At 35.8% G+C, this 23,184-nt stretch overlaps 3 protein-coding genes across 10 annotated transcripts in view; 1 reads left to right on the forward strand and 2 right to left on the reverse strand.

The window, feature by feature from the left end:
* Positions 1-6,748, reverse strand: part of LOC127812509 (uncharacterized) — a 31,277-nt gene extending 24,529 nt beyond the window's left edge. For 2 of the 6 annotated variants that reach the window (XR_008025937.1, XR_008025938.1), the window contains exons 1-2: positions 3,776-5,014; positions 3,033-3,121 (exon numbers count right to left, since the gene is read on the reverse strand). Coding sequence is in view for 1 of the 6 variants with exons in the window: in XM_052352916.1 (XP_052208876.1) it covers positions 5,051-5,204; positions 5,794-5,845; positions 6,615-6,717 (309 nt within the window). In the remaining 5 variants the exon portion in view is untranslated. Of the gene's footprint in view, positions 1-3,032; positions 3,122-3,775; positions 5,015-5,045; positions 5,205-5,793; positions 5,846-6,614 lie in introns of those variants that run through there. The other 4 variants (XR_008025936.1, XR_008025935.1, XR_008025934.1 and 1 more) reach the window with 3 other exon arrangements.
* Positions 6,749-13,480: 6,732 nt separating this feature from the next.
* LOC127813773 (FCS-Like Zinc finger 11-like) lies at positions 13,481-16,388 on the forward strand. Its single transcript, XM_052354917.1, is given in 4 exon segments — positions 13,481-13,594; positions 14,245-14,916; positions 14,918-15,338; positions 15,435-16,388. Coding segments are annotated over 3 exon segments (1,212 nt in total). The 5' UTR covers positions 13,481-13,594; positions 14,245-14,282; the 3' UTR covers positions 15,592-16,388.
* LOC127813772 (probable E3 ubiquitin-protein ligase RZFP34) lies at positions 16,135-22,905 on the reverse strand. 3 transcript variants are annotated; one of them, XM_052354915.1, is made up of 13 exons: positions 20,706-22,905; positions 20,324-20,589; positions 19,986-20,241; positions 19,815-19,902; positions 18,868-18,927; positions 18,696-18,728; positions 18,308-18,385; positions 17,986-18,029; positions 17,492-17,532; positions 17,294-17,376; positions 17,094-17,185; positions 16,882-16,993; positions 16,135-16,646 (listed from the first exon to the last, which is right to left on the reverse strand). In XM_052354915.1, the coding sequence occupies exons 3-13, from the start codon at positions 20,180-20,182 to the stop codon at positions 16,533-16,535; spliced, it is 942 nt and encodes a 313-aa protein (XP_052210875.1). In that variant the 5' UTR covers positions 20,183-20,241; positions 20,324-20,589; positions 20,706-22,905; the 3' UTR covers positions 16,135-16,532. The 3 variants fall into 3 exon arrangements, with proteins under 3 accessions (XP_052210875.1, XP_052210874.1, XP_052210876.1); XM_052354914.1 differs by having other exon boundaries at positions 19,986-20,589; XM_052354916.1 differs by lacking the exon at positions 20,324-20,589 and having other exon boundaries at positions 22,745-22,898.
* Positions 22,906-23,184: the final 279 nt, after the last annotated feature.

Consider the following 23,184-nt stretch of genomic DNA (forward strand, 5'->3'; position numbering starts at 1 on the left):
AACTCCTACTTATCTCCTATTTTCTAGGAATAGATTTTACAATATTTAATTACTAATTTACATATTAGTTTTGATAAATAATTGCCTATTAATAGCCCTTATCTAGAGCCCATCTCCTCTTTATCTTCCAACACTCCCCCTCAAGCTGATGGATAGATGTCAATCACTCCCAGCTTGTCTCTAAGTATTTCAAATCCCTGTTTTTGCATGGCTTTGGTTAATATATCAGCTTCTTGATTCTCTGTTGGTACATGTGTGAGTCTTATGTCTCCTTGTTCCATTTCTTGCTTGACAAAGTGTCTATCGATCCTGACGTGCTTCATTGGATTGTGTTGCACTGGATTATTCACAATACTGAAGGTCGATCTGCTGTCACTATACAGAAATTTAGGAGATGATGCTGGCATAGATAGGTCTTTCATTAACCGTTCTATCCATATTATCTCACAAATACTTTTGAGCAATTGCACGATATTCAGCCCCGACACTACTTCAAGCAACTACTTGTTGTTTCTTGCTTCTCCAAGTTACCAAGTTCCCCCATAGCTTGGTACAATACCCTAATATTGATCTACTATCCTTAATAGATCCTGCCCAATCAAAATCAACAAAACCACAAATACTTCTATCCTGATTTTTCTAAAAGAATAGCCATTTTCCTGGTATTCCTTTGAGATACCTGAGGATGTGATAAGCTGTTTCCAGATGTCTCTTAGTAGGAAGATGCATATATTGGCTGATGATACTCACAGCATAGGCAATGTTTGGGCTTGTATGAGATATATAAATAAGTTTCCTACTAAGCGTTGGTACATTCCTTTATCAACTAGATGCTCTTCTTTTCCTTCTTTATTCTTCCAATTTGGCTCTAGAAGAGTGCTGGCAGGTTTACACCCTAGTTTGTTTGTTTTCTTTAAAAGATCTAAGGTGTATTTTCTCTAAGTTATAAAAATACCTTCCTTACTTCTCGTCACTTCCAAGCCCAAGAAATATCTCAATTCTCCCAAATCTTTTACTTCAAATGCTTCTCTCAGTTGTTGCTTCAATTTCTCTATCTCATGGTGGTTATCACCAGTGATGATAATGTCATCAACATACACTATCAACACCGTTCTTCTGCCATCACTTTCTACCTTTGTAAAGAGTCTGCTTATCCCTGCTGGTATCCCAATTGATGTAAGATGTCACTGAATCTTTTGAACCACGCCCTAGGAGATTGTTTGAGGCCATACAATGATTTTTTCAACCTGCATACCTTGCCTTTAGTATAATCTTCTTCGAAGCCTGGGGGTATTCTCAAGTATATTTCTTCTTCTAGGTCACCATTTAAGAATGCATTTTTTACATCCAGTTGATGTAATTTCCAGTCGAGATTGGCTGCCAAGGATAGCAATACCCGAATAGTATTTAGCTTGGCCACAGGTGCAAACGTTTCCTCATAGTCCAATCCTTGAGTTTGAGTGAATCCTTGAGCTACAAGTCTGGCCTTGAATCTGTCAATACTTCCATCAGCTTTGTATTTTACAATAAATATCCATTTGTTGCCTATTGTATTTTTGCCATCTGGTAAGTCCACAACTTCCCATGTTCCATTTTTTTTTCAAAGCCCACATTTCTTCCAAAACTGCTGCATTCCTCCTATCATCATGTAAGGCATGATATATATCCCTTGGAATAGCTATATTATCCAAGTTAGTAGTGAACAATTTGAATTTTGGAGACAACTTAGAATACCCCAAAAAATTAGAGATGCGGTGTTGTGTGCAGGATCTCACACCTTTCCTTAGGGCAATTGGAAGTTCAAGATTACCTGGAGTATTTTCTTCATGCTCCACTCTATTTGGGACTTCAACATCACTCGAATTTTTGTTTTCTGGACTTACCACCAGTTCAGATGGTTTGGTATGCTGAGGATCGCACGGTTTGTGTGAATATACTTTTAATGGTGGCTAATATGTTGCTGGAACTATAGTGCTTTCTTTCTCTCCCCCTTAATGGTGTAGGGTAGAGATATCAGACCCGGAACCATCAACTGTATTAGGCAGAAGGTTAGGTAGAGTAGCAGGTATGAGACTGACTGGATTGCAATGATAGTCAACCTCTGTGGGGTTATTTTGGAAATATGATTGATGCTCGACAAATGAGACATCACAGGTGACAATGAATTTTCTTGTAGGAGGATGATAACATTTATATCCTTGTTGTGTTGGAGAGTATCCAATAAAGATGCACTTGATGGCTTTAGGATCCAATTTTGACTGAGGTTGATTTTTATGTATGAAAACAGTGCAGCCAAAAATCTTAAGAGGAAGAGAGTTCAAGACTCTGGTATGATGGGGAAAGTTCTCAAGGACATTCAAGGGTGTTTGAAATTTCAGAACTTTGGAAGGAAGTCGATTAATGAGGTAGGTTATAGTGAGAACCGCTTCACCCCAATAAGTATAGGAAACTGATTTTGTAAACATCAAAGCCCTAACTGTCTCAAGGAGGTGACGGTTCTTTCGCTCTGCTACCCCATTTTGTTGAGGATTGTATGGACAAGAGCTTTGGTGAATAATACCATGCTCGAGGAGGTATTGATTGAAGTCATTAGAAAAGTATTCTCATCCATTATCAGTCCACAAGATGTGTATAGCTTATTGAAAGGCATTTTGGACCATTTGGTGAAAACTTTTGAATAAAGAGTATGCTTCGGATTTGTCCTTCATTAGAAATATCCAGCTAACCCTAGTATGGTCATCTATGAATGTAATGAACCATCTAGTGTTAGTGAGATTAGGAACCCTAGCTGGCCCCCACACATCGCTATGAATCAAATAAAACGGTTTTGAGGGTTTATAAAGGTGATTCGGATGAGAACTCTTAGTGTGTTTTGCAAGGATACAATTCTCACACTGGAAATGCTGAATTTTATTTCTGGAAAATGATGGGTACAAAAAACAAAGATACTCAAAACTAGGATGGCCTAATCTTTGATGCCATAACACAATGTCCAATCTGAAAAAGTAGCTAAAGAAGATTGAAAATAAGACCTAGTTCCAGTAGAATGATCAGGACTTGAGATCTGGTAGAGCCCCCTGCTTTCCTCAGCACTGCCAATCATCTTCCTCGATGATAGGTCCTGAAAAACACAAGAAGATTGAGAAAAGATCAGTGTGCAGCCTCTTTCTCTTGTTATTTTACTCACAGACAGCAAGTTACATGTTAAATTTGGGACATATAGAACTGATTGTAACACTAATCTAGATATGTATGCAGTCCCTCTTCCCTTAGCCATAGAAGTTGTACCATCAGCCATAATTGTAACTATTCCTTGACCACTTGGTTCAAAATTAAACAAGAGTTTAATAGAATCTGTCATATGGTCTGTTGCACCAGTATCTACAATCCAACTGGTTGATTTGGACGTTTGAGAGAATAGGGAATAGCTTGTGTTACTTGTTTTTGCTAGGGAAACAGCTGGGGGGTTTTCACTTTCTACTTTCTGCATTTTTGTTTGACTAAGAAGGTGTTGTAGGGCTTCAATTTGGTTTACAATTAGGAAGATATTTGTTGGAGTCCCTTTTTCAGCCTCAGTTGCATATGCAGCTGGTCCTCCTCGCCTTTGATTCCTTGGTTTCCATCCTGCCGGTTTACCATGAATTTTCCAGCAAGTTTCCCTAGTATGATAGGGCTTGTTGCAATGGTCACACCACTACCTATCTTTCTGGAGTTCACCATGAGATGCTGTAGGCTTCATCCGATAACTGTCTAGGGCAGAATTTTGAGTATTTACCTCATAGTTTGAGTGAACAGAAGCTGATAACATAACCTTCCTCCTGCTTTCTTCACGCCTTACTTCAGCAAAGGCCTCACGCATGGATGGAAACGGCTTTGTCCCGAGCAATCTTCCTCTTACTTTATCCAATTCAGGATTCAAGCCATGAAGGAAATCGAAGACTCGCTCTTTCTCCACCATCTTGCTATACTTTCTGCCATTCTCTGAACATTCCCACCTGATCTCATAAAAGAGATCCATCTCCTGCCATAAGGTTGTTAGAATGTTAAAGTATGTTGTAACTGAATTAGAGCCTTGCCTGGTGGTTCGAATATTTGATCGGATTTGGAAGCTTTGGGCGGTGTTCTCTAAGTCAGAGTAAGTCTCCTGAACTGCTTGCCATATTTCGCATGCTGATTTGTAGAACAAATAAGTCCGTCCGATGCTAGGCTCCATGGAATTAATCAGTCATGCCATGATGATGGCATTCTCAGCCTCCCACACACCAAAATTGGCTGCATCAGAGCTGGGCTTTGGGATATCCCCTGTCAGGTAGCCTTCGCATCCCCTTCCACGGATGACCAACAACACGGATTGGAACCACTCTCTAAAGTTGGTTCCATCCAATTTGTGTTGGGTGATATGAAGCGAGTGACTCTCAGTTGCCATCGGGTAGGTTGGAACTTGGGTGGTCCTCGTTGTGGCCAGAAGGAGATTCGAAGCTGTGCTGGCTGACGGATTTTCTGCCATGTCGCGATCGGAAGCGTATGAACTAGAGTTCCAGCGCTCAGAAGGCACAAGTACCAGGCTCTGATACCATGCTGAAATCCGTATGGAATGAAACTAATTCCACCGTGTATCTCTTCACTAGTTTAAGGAAATATATACAATAAATCTCCTAAATAATCTCCAAGAATAACTCCTACTTATCTCCTATTTTTTAGGAATAGATTTTACAATATTTAAATACTAATTTACAGATTAGTTTTGATAAATAATTGCTTGTTGATAGCCTTTATCTAGAGCCCATCTCCTCCTTATCTTCCAACAGAATCAAATATAATTCAAATGTATATCTGCCAAATGCATTGAATTGCATTATGTGAGACTACGATATGCACAACTAATATAAAATGGAAAAAGATTAATAAAAATGGCTACATAATGGATTTATTTCATAACATGGAGTAGACTCCATAAAGAACCTCCAGCTTGCTTCAAGAACCTCATGAAAATTTTATATCTAATCACAAAGAAGGCTATTGAAGGAAAATGTACAGCTTATTACCACTTTTATCCAAGCTCCTTGTTGAGCATTTCTAAAATGGTGAATGCTGCTTTCTGAAAATTTTCCTTCTGTTCCTCCAAAATTCTCTTCCTCTCAATAGAATCGTCTTTGAGCTTTGCTATCTCTTCCATAATTCCACTGGAGTTTTCATCAATTTCGCTGTGGAGATATCATGAAAGGAAGTAGTAATGAAAACAAACATTGGCATGAACAAATATAGACTCAAAATGTATTTAGTGAGCAAAATATATATATAGTCTCAAAATGAGTGTATACAATATACTGTTGCTTCAAACATTGTTCTGAGGATTACTACAATTAAAACAACAAAGGAACAGTGAGACACGAACAGAGAGGTTTTGTATGTATGCATGTGTGTGTGTGTGTGTGTGTGTGTGAGAGAGAGAGAGAGAGAAGGATTATAAGCAATTCAAATTGAAAGAAGAATGAAAAATAAGATGTTAATGAACGAAAAAGGGAGAAGATACTATTGGTAATGAACCAGAAGATGTGCTGAACAAAATGAAGAAATTTTGAAGTAAGCACTTAACCTCTGATCTCTCAGATAATAGCAGTGTTATCAGCAGAGATGAGGAGAAGGAGAGGAAAAGACAATGGATGGAGTGAGCCATTATCATTTTAGGTATAGCCTCCCAAGAAATAAATTCATCTTTTCTTTCCATTGGTTATTGCATTAAGGCTAGGAAACAATTGTTTTTCCTAAAGTAAGCACCGCTTATCAACTCACTTAATCATCTTAAGCATGTTCTCCACTGCTACTTGCACCTGCTGCGAGAGATCTGCAGTCATTAAGAGTATGAAGATAGTTTTACACCAGCAGAAGTAAAATTAAAAGAAAACTAAAAGACTTACTTAATCCTCGTAGAATTTGTAAATTTAAAAATTCTAAAACCAACATAATTGAACAGAAACTATTAGCATGACCAGTATACTAGAAATGTTAGATAGCAGATAAAACATTTGAAAATATATGTTCTTGGATATAACAGTGATTTAGGACAACCACATGTCAAACTTTCTACGACGGAAACCAACCTATCACTACTTCGAGACAACTAAAGTCCACAGAGTATTGAATGAGATGAGAATGTCCTACTGAACAAGTTAACCATTCAGTTCTTATCTCACACAATATTCTGTGCACTTCTTATCAAGTGCGATCCTACAGATCTCGCACAGTTCACTTAACTTTCTAAAACAAAACCACTTCGATTACATGTTTAATACAAATTACTAACAACGCGGATTAGCAAAAGAACTTGCACATCAGCAATGCATAATAACGAAACATAACAATCTTAAGTATTTTATTCGAAAAGAGAAACAAGGAGAAGTAATCACGGTGAATCATAAATGTCGACAAATTCGCGCAAGCTCTAAGCGGCTAAAACTAAGAATAATTGCAGATTTACAGAACACAGTGTTCTAGAGTCCAAATTGAACTGATTAGGGCGCGAATATCCACGTCAATCAATAGAGAAAGGAAGAATACATATTCCACCCAGAGGTTTGTGTGTTGAGAGGGAGGGAGAGAGAGAGAGAGAGAACCGAAGACGAGAGAGAAGAGCTGAGATTCAACTTCTGGAGATGGAAGGCGTTGGCCTTCGGAGGGAGACGGTGAAGACGCCATTGCCGCATTCGAAGGTTCCATTACCAATATAGAGGGAGAGAGAAATGAGGCGCGCTTGATTCGATTTGTGGTGATTTTAAATACTTTAAATAATTTATAGGTGTCAAAACGTGCGTTGTGGACCGCATGGCCCAATCAACGGTCTCGGGCCGTGCCTAGAGCCCATAACAGCCTATGGGCCTCCAGACCTGATAAGTATAAAATATACTGTAAAAAAGTTGTAATTATAAATAAATATAAAATAAAATTATTTTTAGTCTAGACTACACTTATTTTTTATAGTCAAAATATTTTAAATATATTTAATAAAATATATAAGAATAAGTATATTTTTCTAAGTAAATTTTAAATATAATGAAATTTTGTTGTAAAGATAAAAGTGGTTTCAATTTTATTATAACTTAGTTTCATGTTTAAATTTCATCAAATAATTATGATTTAACAAATATATAAAATAAAGAACAATAAAAAAAGGCAATTGTCAATAACCATCATCGATAGCTACTCCTAGCAACCTAGCTAGCAATGGGAAAATCGATCGTTGGGTTCTTTTTCTTTTTCAAAAATAGTTTAATTTTCTTCTAAATTGCTTTTCTTTTAATTTCTCAAAATATTTATGTCAAGCCATTGCTTCTTTATTTTAATTTTTTTTATTTTATATATTAGTAACATGATAATTATTTAATGAGTAACGTTATTTATCTAAGCTGCAGATCCATCTCCAATCTAGATAAATAGTATTATTTTTGTTTAGTATAATTTGACATAATTTTTAAAGAAAAATTAAATTATAATAAAGTTAAAATATGAGGTACAATTAAAGAACAAGAAAACTTTCAATAAGAGATAACACCAAATAGAGAATCTTCTTAATTAATAGAATATATATTATTTTGGAAACGGATCAAAGAGAGTCAGAATACATTGTATTTATTGAGTTCATCAACTACTCTTCTGAGTAAGGAAAAAGGAATCTTCAACAAATAAAGATAAGTTAGTCCATTCCAACACTTCTCCATGCATACATCCATAAAATAATTGAGACCAGTGCGTCTGGTCTCAATTATTGAGTTATTAATAGTATAGACCAATGGTTTAGAGATTATGAGTTTGAAATCTTATGAATTAGGTTAATTTTTATTTTTAAACAAGATGTATACTCTATTAATAAGTTTTATAAAATGGATTATTAGATTTTATGTACGAGCATTATAGTTCTCGTATGAACTAGACCCTCAAATCGAAAGGGCTAAACCAAGTTGATGGACTGCAATAAAATGGATTTAAAATTTTTACTTGTTGATTGTTAAATCGTATAATTCAGTTTGAATTACCTTCACTGGATTTTTTTTATGCATTATAGAGGTATTAACTTAATACTTTGGTGCATTGTAACTTGTGCTATGTGCAATATTCTTTTCCGTTTTCAAATTTGGGACTGACTCAATCATTTTCTTTTTTTTTTCTTGTTAATTAATAAATGGCATGATCCTACCCGACTTTGATTAAGTTGGTGCGTAAGTTACCCTCAAGAGCATAGTGCTGTGATTCGAGATATATACGAAAAGTTTATTTACTCTCATGTTTACGGTGCATCCGTGTTCAACTTTTAGCTATTGCGTACTTCTTGATCTACCTCATTTATCATTTTTTGGGGTTGAGCGGTAAGGACACTCATAAGGGGGTGTCATCCTTAAGTTGGTGCGTAAGTTTCTGCAAATAAAAACAAGAAAGAGTGAAATAAATAAAAATATAATTTTTTTGTAAATATATTTTTAATGTGAAAATTATAAAAAAAAATATATTTAATTAAATATTAATAAATTTTATCATTCATTCAATATATATAAATACAAGTTACTTTTATCTCGAATGTGATCCTCAAGACAATAAATACAAAATTGCTTTCATCTTTAATATAGTCATGAAATATAAACACATTTTTTATATTTTTTAATATTACAAAACAGTCCCAAAATATTTTTAAAATTATGAAAATAACCTGAAAATATATTTTTTGTATTTTTAAAAATGTTCCTAAAATAAAAAATATTTTTAAAATGTCAAAATAACACTATTTTGATATTTATGTACCGTGGAGGTTGGTGCTAACTGCTAACTTTAAAATTATAATTTTGATTATAACTAAATTATATTTGAGTTCATCTAAATTGAACTAACTCAATTTATAAATATTTACAATATTAACAAAGATTTGGTATAGAATTCACAATGGGTTAAGTATCGGGGCTTGCATGCCTCATCACTACATGATGCACGAAAACGGTTCAAGGATATTGTTTCGAGAATTTCGAGATGTTTTTCATTTTGGAAACGTCAAATATGGGTCGAAACATTTTTTGGACAATTTTTGTAATTTGCGAAACATTTCATGAGTGTTTCGCAAATTACAACAAATTGTTAAAAATGCGTTTTTCCAGCCATCGATGCAAATTCGTCTCTAGCTACCAACTATATATATTATTTTATTGTCTCTAGCTACCAACTATATATATTATTTTATTTTCTTCAATATTATTTTTCAAAGCACCTATCATTTAGCCCTGAATCTAATTTCCATTTCCAAATCCAAAATATCATTGTCGTTATTCCCTCGCCAATTGTTTCTTGCTTGCTCAATGCTCGTGTCACCATCAATCAAACTCAATCTCGTAGTCATTATTATCTCTCTCAATCAATTATTCCCTTTTGCCATCTTTTTCCAATCGCACTCATCGTCGATTACTTCTTGTTGTTCAATACTCGTGTCGTTGTCGATCAATCTCACAATCATTGTTCCCTCTCGTGGCCATTCCTTTTTGCACTCATAGTCGATTGCTTTTTGCTTATTGTTTGTATTATGTTTAAACTATTTTTTATAATTTTATATATTAAAAATTATATTTACAAACAAAATCTTTTTTTTTTTAATTTACACTTTACTATGCATTTTCATATCTTTATTTTTTTTAAAAGTATCATTTCTCAATTTACGTTTCATATCAAAAATATTTTTTATTTTCATTTCCGTGCAATCTAGCCATCAGCACCGATTCATGTTCCATACTCCAATAGAGTGCACAAGGCCTCGACCTTGACCAACGTAACTAAATTTAAACATTTTTATTAAAAATATACCTATACAAGTTTGGTATATATTACATATAATTGTATTTTTAATATTTATTGTTAAAAAAGTATTCTTCATAGTAAAACTTTGTTAATATCGAAAAGCCCCTTTAATGATTTTTTTAATACATGATTTTCATAATGCTCTTTTCTTCTAATGAGAAATGTACTGATCATTTTTTTTTTTTTAAATATCATATGATAATCTAAACCTCAGTGGGTCTGGAGTTATAAATAAATAATCAATTAAGTATTAATTTCATTTTCACATTTATGTTAATAAATATATTCAAATAATCTGTATACCTTTACCTCCCAATTGGTCCAAAAACTCACCTTTTTTTTTAAAAAATTATAGGCAGACAACAAGTCGAAATTGAGTCCATTCCATAAAAGATGAATTTTTATACTTAGTTTTATATTCAAACTGACCCCGACCCCAATTAATCGTCGTTGATCTCACCTCAATCAAAACGAGATGGATCCTCCTTATTTAAGTCATTTTGCTATCTTTAATTTGATAGCAAATAAAAAGAAGAAATAACTAATAATAATAATATATGTTTCTCCTACCTAAGGGCTCGAGACAACACCAATTTGTACGATAGGTGATAGCTGGCACATGTAAGCACTCTAACTCTTAAATAAATAAGAGGTAAAGATAACAGAGTTTTTGTAGACTAAAAAGAACACCTTGACTTATGGCCGACTGATTTATACATGAGAAAAAGAAAGAGTCCCTTGTGTGTTGTCAATTGTTGCAGGTAAGTTAGGAGTCGAGGATCTTAAGATAGTTAAGGGTTGTTGTAGACATGGGTGATTTGGGTATAATGTTGATGGAATAAGAGATGTTGCCTAGCTGACATTGATGGGATGGTCCCTAAGAGTCAAGTCCAATACCAAGCTATGGGCTTACCGTTGGGTCGAATCCAATAAAACTAGTATAATTCAATATCAAAGAAAGAATATAAAAAAAAAAAAAACTCAATAAATACATCCCCAAAGTGTGAATAAAAAGAAAAAAATAAAATAATTGAGTCAAAATATTATTAATTGAGAAATAATTTGTTAACACAAGAGAATTATATATATATATATATATAATGAACGAAAATACACAAAACTGTTTTCAAATCAATAATTAATTTTAATAAAAAACAATATTAAATAATAAAAAACAAACTCTTTCCAAGTACGACGTCAGATTCCAAACCTAATTTACTCTTGCCAGGTGTGTTATAATTATGAGGGAATTAGTCACCTAATATTAATAAACAATACAGTTCACATTAAACAATTCTCGAAAAAAATAAGTTTTGTACTATGATTTTGGTCATAATCTATAAGAGATGGGAATTTTTCGTTACTTGTGAAGTAACATGCGCCATTAAAAAAATAGAAAATTGGCATTGGATACTAGAAATATAATTTTGTAATGGTCCGAGCAATGTACGTTGTTTTATCTGTGTCTGGCATCAGAGGAACAGTTTGGATGATTCAAATTTCTGGACGTGGAACTAGATTTTGCTACTTCCACTACTCTTTTGTTTCTATTCATTATTTGGACTCACCCTCTTGTATCCTAGTTACTTTACTTATCCCACGCCAAGCATTTCCATTTCTTTGGAAAAAATAAATAAATAAAAAGGGCTTAAAGCGTAAATGCTTTAAGCTTTGTGGCTACTATGTGGCATTTTTAATTCAAATTTTAATTTATTTTATTCTTTAATTGTGTTATGTTTAAAGATAATAATAATTATAAATTTTTATTATAAAAATATTTAAAATAACTAATATATTTACTTGTACGAATTAAAAAATAAGACACTATGATAAAAGACTATATTGCACAGAAACACCTCATAGGAGCCGTTTCCCCGTTTCGGAAATATTTTCAAAACGTTTCCTATTCTCGTTTCGAACCCTATTTATGCTTATTTTTTTAAAAAAATATCCGTTTCCACGTTTCCGTTTCCGTGCAACATAGGTAAAAGATTTCTATCAATTATATATTCACCAACCATGCATGTTAAATTAATAATTCAAAGATAATTGCTTACAAAGATGAATAAAGCTTGTCGATTGTACTTGTATTATAGTATTGTAGCATTTTTAATGGACAAAAAAACATTATTTGAAAAGGTAGTGTTACCCTTTACTTACACAAGAAACCTACCCCACAAAACAAAGCTATTGTAGTTGTAGCCTTCAACCTTTCACTATTATTATTGTTATTGAACTCCTTTTAAGGCCAAAGGAGAAGAAATGAACATGGCATGTGCTATGGTTGAAAGCATGATGAGAGAGAGACCCCTCCATCAAAAAAAGGGAAAAAGAAAAAGAAATTTCTAGAAATGAATAAAGTTAAAGAATTGATAGACCCAACAAGCATTTTTATTTAAATTTGTTGAAATATATAATAACATATATTGTATAATGCACAATTTAAAAATAAGATATTTTTAATTAAAATTGAAGGCCAATTCATATTTTTGTCAAGGTATTTTTATATTTTTTAGTGCAATCATCCAAATTTTTTATTATTTTCATTACATCATAGATGTACATTTTTTAGTTAATTTAGTTTATGCACTTTGATATTTTTTTTACGTAATAACTCAAACTTTTTATTATTTCAATTACACATTTATATTTATTTGTTTAATTCAATTTAAATCATATATTTTGACGTATAAAAAAAAGATATAATGTGAGATGAATCAATTTAATCTATTTTTTTATATATTAAAGTATATAAGTTAAATTGACTAAAAAATATATATAGGAATCGAAATAATAAAAAATTTAAATTATTATTTAAAAAAATTAAAATATAAGAGTTAAATTAATTTAAATATATAAATACTGAAATAATAATAAAAATTAAATAATCACATAAAAAATATATATTTAGCCCGAATTGAATCTAAATCTTAATTTCGTTACGTAGATATGACTTTTATTTTATTTATTTATTTTTTTGTTTTCTTTTGAAAGCTTGACGTTTTAGAGTGATGTATAAAGAAGAATAAATTTTTCAAAAGCCAATTAAAGGACATTTAGGAATAGACTGGGAAACTCACTAAGATTAGACGCCGTTAACGTTAAGGCCGTTTGGCCCCTCTCTCTGTGTGTCTCTTACAGACACGTACAGCTTTGTCGTTTTGTGATGAATCATCACCTCCGAAAGGACTAAAAGCAGGAACTGAAAAGGAAGGATTGCTCCATTTTCTTTCTAAATAAGAGTATTAAATTATACACCCGTCTCAATACGTGTACTCTCCCTACGTATAAAAATAATATTGAATCCTAACTTTATTTGATGGGTCTCCCATCCATAAATTGTTTTGTGAAAATAAGTTATTTGTAAAATAATTATAAAATGTAAGACTAGATATAAATATAACAATTTTCTCCCAAGTAGAGAAGTGTGGTGCGATTTAGAGAAGAAGACAATGTATTGTGCAGGAAATAAACACCGTATGCTACACGTAAAAACTTAAGTGACGGGGAGAAAGAGAGTATTTGAGAAGCTCACTGGTTCTCTGATTTTGATGCATCTAAGGGAGGGAGAGAGAGAGAGAGAGAGAGAGAGAGAGAGAGGAGTGCAGCGCAAGCCTTACACAATTTCAGAGAGAGAGAGAGAGGGGGGGGGGGGGGGGGGGGGGAGGTTGTCTTGTCAAGACATGTACACATTTTTACTACATTTGAATGCTCCCTATTCTCATCTCTAACATCACCTCTGAAGATTTCTAGAGGAAAAAACCAGGTGGGCTTTCCTCCCATCTCTCTCTCTCTCTCTCTCTCTGAGATTTCATTTCTCATTCCACTGAAAACCCTATCTATGCTGCATTTTCATAGTCCATCTCTTTGGGGATTCTTGGGACCGAGTGACATGTATTTGGTATCAAGCTTGCTTTTGTTTCGTCTTCAAATGCAATAACTTTTCTCTTCTCTGGGAGCTTTCTGGATTTCAATGGAGTTTCCCCATCTCTGTATCTACATCTTTGTGTTATACCATGCTCGTGTACATGTTCTAATCAGAAGATCAAGGGTTTCTCTCATTTGGGATTTAAACAGTGGAGAAATCAAAGATCAAATTACTAGGAAATTTGTCTGCATTTGCATTTGATTTTGACAATCTCTGCATGTGATCTTTATGTATTGGAGCCTCAGAGAGGCTTCTCATCTGGGGTCTGATAATCTTGATGATCACTGTTCTGAAGCTTACCTTATAGTTCTATTTAATTTAAAGCAATTTATTTCTGTTTTCGACCTGTACATGGATCTTCTTTTATACTTACTATTTATCTGTACAATGTAGCTCTTTGTTCAAATGTTCTTGCATATTTCTTTGGCATATTCACATGCTATTGAAGCTAAAGATTGATCTTTTTTCTTTTTTAAATACTTCTACAGATTGGGGCTTTTATTGGTGATTCTGAAAAGGGTTGATAATGTTGAGGAAGAGGAGTAGATCACATCAGAAGGATCAAAACCTTGGTCATCCAATGGCTGAAGCCTTTCATGAGTCTAATATTCAGTATGAGGTTTTGAGGCAGAAACACAAAACTAGTTCTTTTTTCACTGTCCCTGGCCTGTTTGTGGGGTTGAGTCCTAAGGCTTCAGAGTCTGATTCAGTTAGAAGCCCTACTTCTCCATTAGATTTTATGGTCTTTTCAACCTTAACCAACCCTTCTAGGTCCCCAATAATGTCCCACGAGGGTAACCCGAAGAGCTGGGATTGCAGTAAAGTGGGGTTGAGCATTATAGATTCTCTTGAGGATGATGATGCAAAAGAGTCTGGGAAAATAATCCGATCATCGCAGAGTAAGAGTATTCTTTTTGGGTCGCAGATGAGGATTAAAACCCCTAATTTTCGAAACCACATTGATTCTTTTGAGGCTCCTAAGTCGCTGCCAAAGAGTTTCGGAGTTTCTTCCTCTACCCAGATCAAACCATCCAATCTTCAAATGGCTAGACAAACAAAAGTGGAGCCCGAACCATTTGGAAAGATCTTGTCCTATTCACTGGATTCTGGAAGGTCTGGATCACACTTAATAAACCGGGGGTACCAGTTCGAGTTCTGGGAATTTTAATTCTAGTTCTAGAAATGGAACCAACCCATTGGCTTCACCCCCTCAACTGAGAGAAGGAAGTCAAGATTTAGGCAATTCATCAGCTGCAATGCTGAATCCCCTTAATATTTCCTTGGGGTCTGCCCGGGACCTTACCCGGCCCCTCTCAGCAAGCGAGATCGAGCTCTCTGAGGATTATACTTGTGTAAAAACATATGGCCCCAACCCCACAACAACCCATATTTTTGGTGACTGCATTTTGGAATGTCACAACAATAATTTGTCTAATTCTTGTGAGAAGATTCAAATTCAATGGCCTCTGGCAATGGCAGCTAACTCCTCCAAAATCCGTACTTCATACCCCTCCAGTGACTTCTTGAAGTTCTGTTACTCTTGCAAGAAGAAACTGGACGGTGAAGATATCTACATGTACAGGTCTGCCTCAGCCGGTTCTAACAGATTTTTCATCCCTCTCTATATGCACCCGAATCAGCCTTTCTGATCACATTCTTACCTTTTCACATCTTGCAGGGGTGAGAAAGCGTTTTGCAGTTGGGATTGCCGGTCTCAGGAGATAATGATCGAGGAGGCAATGGAGGAAGAAACCACCGATGCTTGTCCCCAAAACTCCCCAAAATCAAACCCTGCTGAGGAACTTTCTCGAACCACCATGTTCATCGCAAAATAGAGGAAGAGAATGCTGCTCTTGCCGGTTGCTGGTTGCTTTCCGCTACCAGTGAGCCCATGATCGATGAAATTGTCCGGGAGGTAGACAATATCCCTGGTCATCTGTTTACCCAGAGCTGTGCGTGTGCATCTTTTAGCAGCCATGGATGATCATTGCGTACATTGCTCCTGCTGATTGTATCTCATCTTTCATGGTCTTAGTGGGTAGTGTGTTGCAGTTGGCTGGTTTTGGTTTCATAATCCTGACATGGATACAATGTCACTTGTTTTAACTGTTCAATTGGAAAGGGTCGTAGCCAAGCTCCATGAGTCTATGGCTCCCCAATTTCTTTCCTTGTTAGCCTCCAGACTCCCAAGTCTTTTGACGAATGGATCTCTCTTTTATACACAAGAAAAGCATTTGCATGTTGAGTTTTCGTTTCTTCCAGCTTAAAGATTGTTATTGGGTGAGCTTTTCTTCAACCCAACTTGAACAAGACACCAGCAGGAGGTAAAGGAAATCTAAAAGAACTTGAAAAACATTTTAACACAATGAAGACTAGACTTTATATGTAATTTTAACTTGAATCCAATTCTAAATTGAGATTGACCTCACAAATTCAATATCCAATTCGCCATTGCTGCCTTCAAACTCTATTTCACCATTGCTGACTTCTTATCCTCGCAATAAGGGGGAACAATGGGTTTGGAAATAAAGCGTTTATCAAATAACAATATTGGCAGCTAGATGAGATTATTAAAGATGCGAACAAAAAACAGAGTAGAACACAGAAAAACAAAATTCCACGAGGCCAGCCCGGTACTGCACGAAGCTGCCGGGCCGGGTCGAGATGGTCTGCATCTTCATTTTCCATGGATCAGAGGATGAGGTTTTGAATGCAGCCCAAAAGTCAATAGTATGCTCAAGTGAGAGTTGGCCAGCTGTGTCGCCATTCTAGCTCTTCATCGCCCTCTTGTTTGGCGGGTGTTGTAGGATCTGCAGTTGGGGCATTTCTGAGCTACCACATGAAACTGCACCTCAGACGTGGTGCCACAGTCATTGCAAAGGATCCAGACCTGTAAGCAGCCAATCAGTGATCTTGTTAAAAGGTTCTACTGGATTACATTGCAGCTCCTGATGGTTTTGAAAGAGACTGCGCCTTAGTTTCAAAACTAGATAAATTAGTATCAGATGAGTGAACTGGTTCAAAGAATAAAATTATGTGGAGATTACGGTATTGTCAATAACCGAACATGTCCAGCTTCTTTTCTACGCATGCAGAGAGAGAGAGAGAGAGAGAGAGAGAGAGACCATCATATTTTGGTAAGGCTCAGGCATGGGCGTAGCTGCAATCTCCATGTCAAATTTCTCCCAAGCTTTAGACATGTCACAGACCGATTTGGAGCATAGAGGACATGCATACCTACTCAAAAGAATCAGAACCTCCTAATTAGTATCAAAGAATTCCAAAAATAAATTAAAACTGTAAGTAAAGCAACAATGGATTTCCTTAAGACACTCACTGGTAATGTTCCTGCATCTCCTTCAAGCAGCTTTTGTGAATTGTATGCCCACATCGCATGACATTTACATCATTTCTAGATTCAAACAAGTACTGCAGCGATTGGCTTTCATTAGCATATGTTCGTGGAAATGCATCTGAATAAGCCACTGAAATCATTGGAGAACAGGAAGAATCCAATCAAATGACAATTTCATATACCTCAAAGCAAACAGGGCAGTCATGGTGCATTGCTCCTTCAACACAAGGATGGCTATTCTTCAGAAGAACCGTGTAGCAACATCCTGAATGGCACACCCCCAATAAATTGGCCGAGGCAATTAGAATATAACATATATTCGTATAATCCAAAAAACATATCACCATAAGAGTACAGATCAAAATGTTATCATGACTTACGACACTTGTTGCAATGGAAGAAATTCTCCTGCCCACCAATTCTGCAATGAAAGCAACCACCAGTCAAGATAGATAGGAGAGTAATGTAATGTAATGCTAATGCAGAGATTGTTACTCAAAATAACTACTTTTAAGAGAAGAATCACAAATAATCTGCAAAGTTCATGTATTTATTTCCCATGGTACAGAACAATCTCCTCATTTCCAGTCTTCTAATCCTACGCAATTAACTTCCCAAAAGAATTTAATGTTAAAAGGAGAGACGTTGCAAAATTATCTTTTCTTTTCACCATCCACCAATAAAATCAAACTTCCAAGAGAGGATCACTCAAGGATCTTTTCTTTTCACAACCCACCAATAAAATCAAACTTCCAAGAGCGGATCACTCGTGCCGTGACTCTTTCCATTTCTGTTCTCTCTCATTTTTAGACTACACAACAACGAACTTAGATGCTGAAAAACACAACAAACTGAGAAGAGAGAACAGTTATACCTGCAAATACCACAGCCATTGCAATGATATTGTTTCTTCGATGTCTGTAAATGACAAAATAAGACAGATCAGCACAAACCATAAACTCAAAACTCAAGACTGTAAGTTCCACAGCAACAATGTCCCACTCTGTGTGTGTATATGTAGTGCAAAGTTTGTCCCATTATTCCCCCCAACACACATGGACAAATGACACTGTGCAAAATCATAATTCCCTGTCTAAAGATGCATGATGGTTCTCTACTTTGCCATAAATGATCCCTCTAAAGAGTCTTAAATAAAGGAAAGATCAATAGAGATAAGAAGAAAAATATCCACTCACATCATCATCAAACAGCTTGCAGGTCTCACAGAAGTAGCTTCCCATACAAACACCACAATTGATGCAAATTTGCCGAACCTGTTTACAACAGAAGCCACCAGAAAAGGTTACAGTTAAGAATCTAGCTGCAAGATACAAATAAGACACAAACAGGCATTATTAATTGGCCAATTTCAGTTTTTTTTCCCCTGGTTTCTAATTTTAATGTGTCTCAAAAGTTCAATTTTTCCCCATCAAATCCATGAAAGAACAAAAATTTCAAGTACATGAGTATATGAATTGATGGAAGATCTGTAACAAATCTATATAACATTCCGAGTTCAAAAGTCAGCTTCCATTCTATCGTAATGACAAGAACAAAGTGGGAACAAACCCAAACTCAACTCACCTCCTGTTCAGTGCCACAGAGAGAACATATGACCTGAAAAAAAGAAGTAAAGGGTCTAAGGTGTTATAGTGTTAGAAACTATAAAAGAAATACAAGGAACCAGCCACAGAGAAGTAGTGTGGCAGGCATCATATAGGAAGGAAAAACAGGTGTGATATGTACAAGGGCCTACCTGTTGGACTCTATGGCGTGGAATGTCATGCCTATGTTTCTGATCAACATTGATATTGTTCTGCAACCAATTTATGAATACATCATTAGAGTATGAAATGCTATTGAACATCTACTGTCCAAAGGCAAACTATGAAACGGCACCACATTGATCTGATCTGTAAGGTGTATATAATTGGTAACAAAAACAAGTATCTCTGGTAGTACACTCTTATCAAGCTCCTCAATTCAAAAATGGTTAGCTGGATAAACAAAGTAATAATCAATTAAACCTAAAATGAATCGCCAACAAGTATTATAGTATAGTATATTAACAGCCTGGCTAAGGGCTTTAGATAGCATAGGCACAGAAGATCCTTATCCATTAAATCCGATACTCTGATAACGGCCATGGTTAAGCATGTATCAGTCTGAAAATAATGTTGCAACTGGCAGAATATGATACAGAACAGAGTCTATAAAGCTGACTTCTTATGAAGTGAAGAAAAATTCAATGATCTGACACATCTAACAGTAATAACCTAAAGTGAGTTAGTATCTTGTCATGTGAGAATAATGGAACCAAATTCACAAGACTGATTTGACACCATATCAGTTTTTTTATGATATCATGTGATTGCTCATAATTATAATTTACAGTGCATGCATCTTCAGTAGATTATTTAAGCAATCTTTACTTCCTAAATTCCACACCACCAGTTGCATATTTGTCTATATGGTGACATGCTCTAGCCCTGGGGCCCATCCTCAATTATCTTCTACAACCACCTACAGCGCACACATAATAACAACTCATCATGCCTTAATCCCACTAGATGGGGTAGGCTACATGAATACTTGCTGCTTGATCATTTCTATCTATGGTCATATCTTCTACAAGGCCCTTATTACCTAAAACACACATATAACAAAAATAAATTTATGAATGTGAACTAGTATAAAGCTAACCTTTGCCTCATTATGACAATGACGACAATCAAATATCTCATTACAACATGGAGCTCTAATACGGCATCTTCTTCGGTAATGAGGGCACCTGTCAAAGGAGGAATAAAGTTTTGTTGCAAATAAATAAATACGAGGAACCTGCATTAAAAATGAGAAGAACAAGAACCATACCCATACTGCATGTATCCTTTATCGAGCAGCTCTGTACCAGTGGTGGGTTTCACATCATATTGTGGTTCTTCAATGGGCACACACTCTCCATTTGGATTCAGGGATTGCAACTCAGCCTGTTCTTCACTGGTGGCATGCTGGAGGTTATCAGGCTCAAAGTTCAGAGCCTTTGAATGGCTGACTGCTAAATCTGCCATTTAGTCTTTTGATGTATATACTAAAGACTAGCAAGCAGCTTGTTATGAGCCTAAAGTACCTGCATTTAGGGAAAGTTAAGCTAGAACGCTAAGGCCCAAAAGGCATAACTAAGTTTCCCACCAAGCAGGTAAACAACCCACGAGAATGTTGCTTTCTCGTCTATTACGGAAGACCAATTCAAATCAGCAACAACATAATCCAACTAAGGTTGATAGCTCCAATCAGCAAACTCCAAGAGAAGCATTCATCATAGCAAGTGCATCTGTAAGAATCCAAATATAAAACTAAAAAATGCAGCCACTGAGGTACGCCAAAGCCTTCAGGTCTGCATAGTAACCATCGCATGATTGATCCTTCAAGAAGTTCATAGCCATCTAAGTTGGACACCATCAATGGATAGACCAACCTATCGTAAAAGCAATAGGTCAAAAAATGTGTTCTGAAATTAGTAATAAATTCAGGAGAACTGTGTGTGAGATTGCAGAGGGGAGTTTAGCTGATTGTTTACAGGGACAAGCCTACCTTGGTCTGTGAATCTGCAGTGACTCCAGTATCCCCTTCAATAAGTGAAACTTACCCAAACAACTTCTATTACCATCCAAGCTCTCCATGGGCTTCTCTTCAATTCAAATCTAGCTCATTTAAGTGTTAGTCACTTCCAGCAATCTAAGAGTAGTAAGTATTAACTTTAGAGCCTGCTTGGCTGAAAGTAAAAACTTCCTATACTATCTATGTTTTCCCAATTTGCAAGATGAAATTCTTCAAAGGATCAAAGGAGTTCTCTTTCCAACACCGAGCTGAACTTCTGTGTCAGAAGACTTTAATGAAGCAAGAACTTTGGATGGCAAAAACATGGGGGAAATGAAAAAGTATGCTAACATGCTGTTTAACTCCTAGAATTCAGACTTTTAACACCATGACCGATTAATGACACATGATTGATTGTCCCCAAGCACATGGCCCTTATTTAATACGGTTAAAATTAACTGGGGAAGTAGATAAAGGAAATGATACTGTAATGCCAGAATCGGATCAAGGAAAAACTAGGTTTCTCGTCTTTTTACATTTTAGCTCCTTACACAAGTAAGGAGCAAACGTTTCCTAAACCGGCCTGTAAGGAATGAATAATTTTACCTGCGACTAAATAGCCAATGTACCATAGAACACAATCAAGCATCCCAAATCAATAGGATTAATCAGGGACCCTAAAAACCCTGAGCAATCAAATCTGGATGACCGCAGATCCTATGTCTTTAATCATAAAGATTGAATTAATCTCTGCTTGTTGCACCTGCAACTCCATGACTAATCTTCTATAGCTTAAAACATAGTAAGAATAACCGAGTTAGCAAATAAAAAAAAGGGTTGTACTTGTGCCCTATGAATAGGTAGGTACATATACCTCATGATGAAGTTAAAATTAAACTCTTCAGTCTAAACCCCATACGCGATTTGAATGCTTCATGTCTCTCGTTTTAAAACCCTACAGTTATTCCTAATAACAAAAAATGTCCCCACACAAGATCAGCCCCTCATCAAGCTAGTCAAATTATGGACGTGCATTGTTGCATCTACATAATGTCTCCCATTCTCGTTATAATTCTGGGAAATTAATGGAGACGAACCCATAGCAACCCATGAAATATCGTCCAGAATGGTAAAATAGGCACCCAACTCGAAACCAAACCGACAGGAAACCAAACAATAGTTGCACCAGGTACAGATGGCAACAGCGCATACGTCACAAAAAGGACCGGCAGAAGTAAAAGTGGTTGAAATTAAAATCGTTCTCTCAGCTTCAACTCTCACAATTTAAGAAAGAAAACAAGAAGGCTGTCATAAATGGCATGCTTAAACAAAGACAGCAAGCCCTATGTCATACCAACAAACAGCAAACAGATCAGAAGTAACAAAAAAAGGGGAAAAAGAAAAAAACAGAGGCAGTGACATGCAGAACCCAACAAATAAGCAACAACAAGAATCATTAAGAAGAAAGTAACAATCAACCGTACTTTTGACATTTAGATCGTGCACAACACACGTAACAATTTCATGAATGGCATAATAATTTCGTTAGCGAGCAACAACCTCATAAAGTCAAGCTAACGCCAGCCCCCGCACGTACAAACAAACAGAAAAACTAGAAAATGGAAATAGCCAATCTGAAAATACACGACAAAGAAATAGAAACCCAAACAAATAACCTAGAACTAGGAATTGGAAATTGCTAGTGGCCCTCCATCCACTCTATCCTCTCTTCTCATGCTCTTTCACAATCAATTGCAAAAAAGCCAGTCGCTAAAAATCTAAAGAGAAAGCAAAAGAAACGAAAATTCAAAATAACGGCTCTAACTTTCCATTCTAAAGCCTTCTTGGCAACCAAGCGATCTTAATCATTCAGATAACCTAAAATTTAATCATTTCGGTGAGATCCCTACCTAAATTCAAGCAGAAGTCAGAAAACAAGGTTGCCGTTTCATCCAAGAACAAATGCCACACGAAAGCAAACGAGGAAGCAAAGAAAACTAGCTAGAAAGATTTCCAATTCACAAATAACGAACTTTAAATTCGTCGCCGACTGATCGAATCTCCGACCAAAATTCTCGCCGTCCGATCCCCAGTCTGCGCGCAATTTCAAAGAACAAAAGCAGAGATACAAAAAGCAGAGATAAACCTAGCCTTCAGAGAGCGAGCGAGATGTGATCCGATTGCGATGAGCTTCGAATGGGAGGGGCTTTTATAGTACCTTGGAAGCTTCGACTCTCCCTCCCGAGACTTCCAAGACCGTGAATCCGTGGTTTAGAAAAGACCTTCGAAAGCGACGTCCGAAACTATCCAATTGATTGACCGTCTGATCGATTGAAATGTACGTGAATTTACTCAAATGCCCTCCGTCCCATCAAAATATCTCCGACGAATGCGCTATGAGTTTGCCTATATCCTAAATTTGACTTAGATTATTCAAAATTGTTATATTCTCCGAGTAATATAACGATGGTTT

The sequence above is a fragment of the Diospyros lotus genome, chromosome 11 (genome assembly GCF_014633365.1).
Source record: "Diospyros lotus cultivar Yz01 chromosome 11, ASM1463336v1, whole genome shotgun sequence".
NCBI classification, from domain to species: Eukaryota; Viridiplantae; Streptophyta; class Magnoliopsida; order Ericales; family Ebenaceae; genus Diospyros; species Diospyros lotus.

Excerpts from the sequence above, each read along its gene's own strand:
- LOC127813772 (XM_052354915.1), bottom strand. The coding sequence starts at position 20,182 with ATGGCAGATTTAGCAGTCAGCCATTCAAAGGCTCTGAACTTTGAGCCT. Across the intron at positions 19,903-19,985 it reads AAAGGATACATGCAGTATGG|GTGCCCTCATTACCGAAGAA; the intron begins GTATGGTTCTTG and ends CTCCTTTGACAG. Across the intron at positions 17,186-17,293 it reads ACTGCCCTGTTTGCTTTGAG|TACTTGTTTGAATCTAGAAA; the intron begins GTATATGAAATT and ends CAATCGCTGCAG.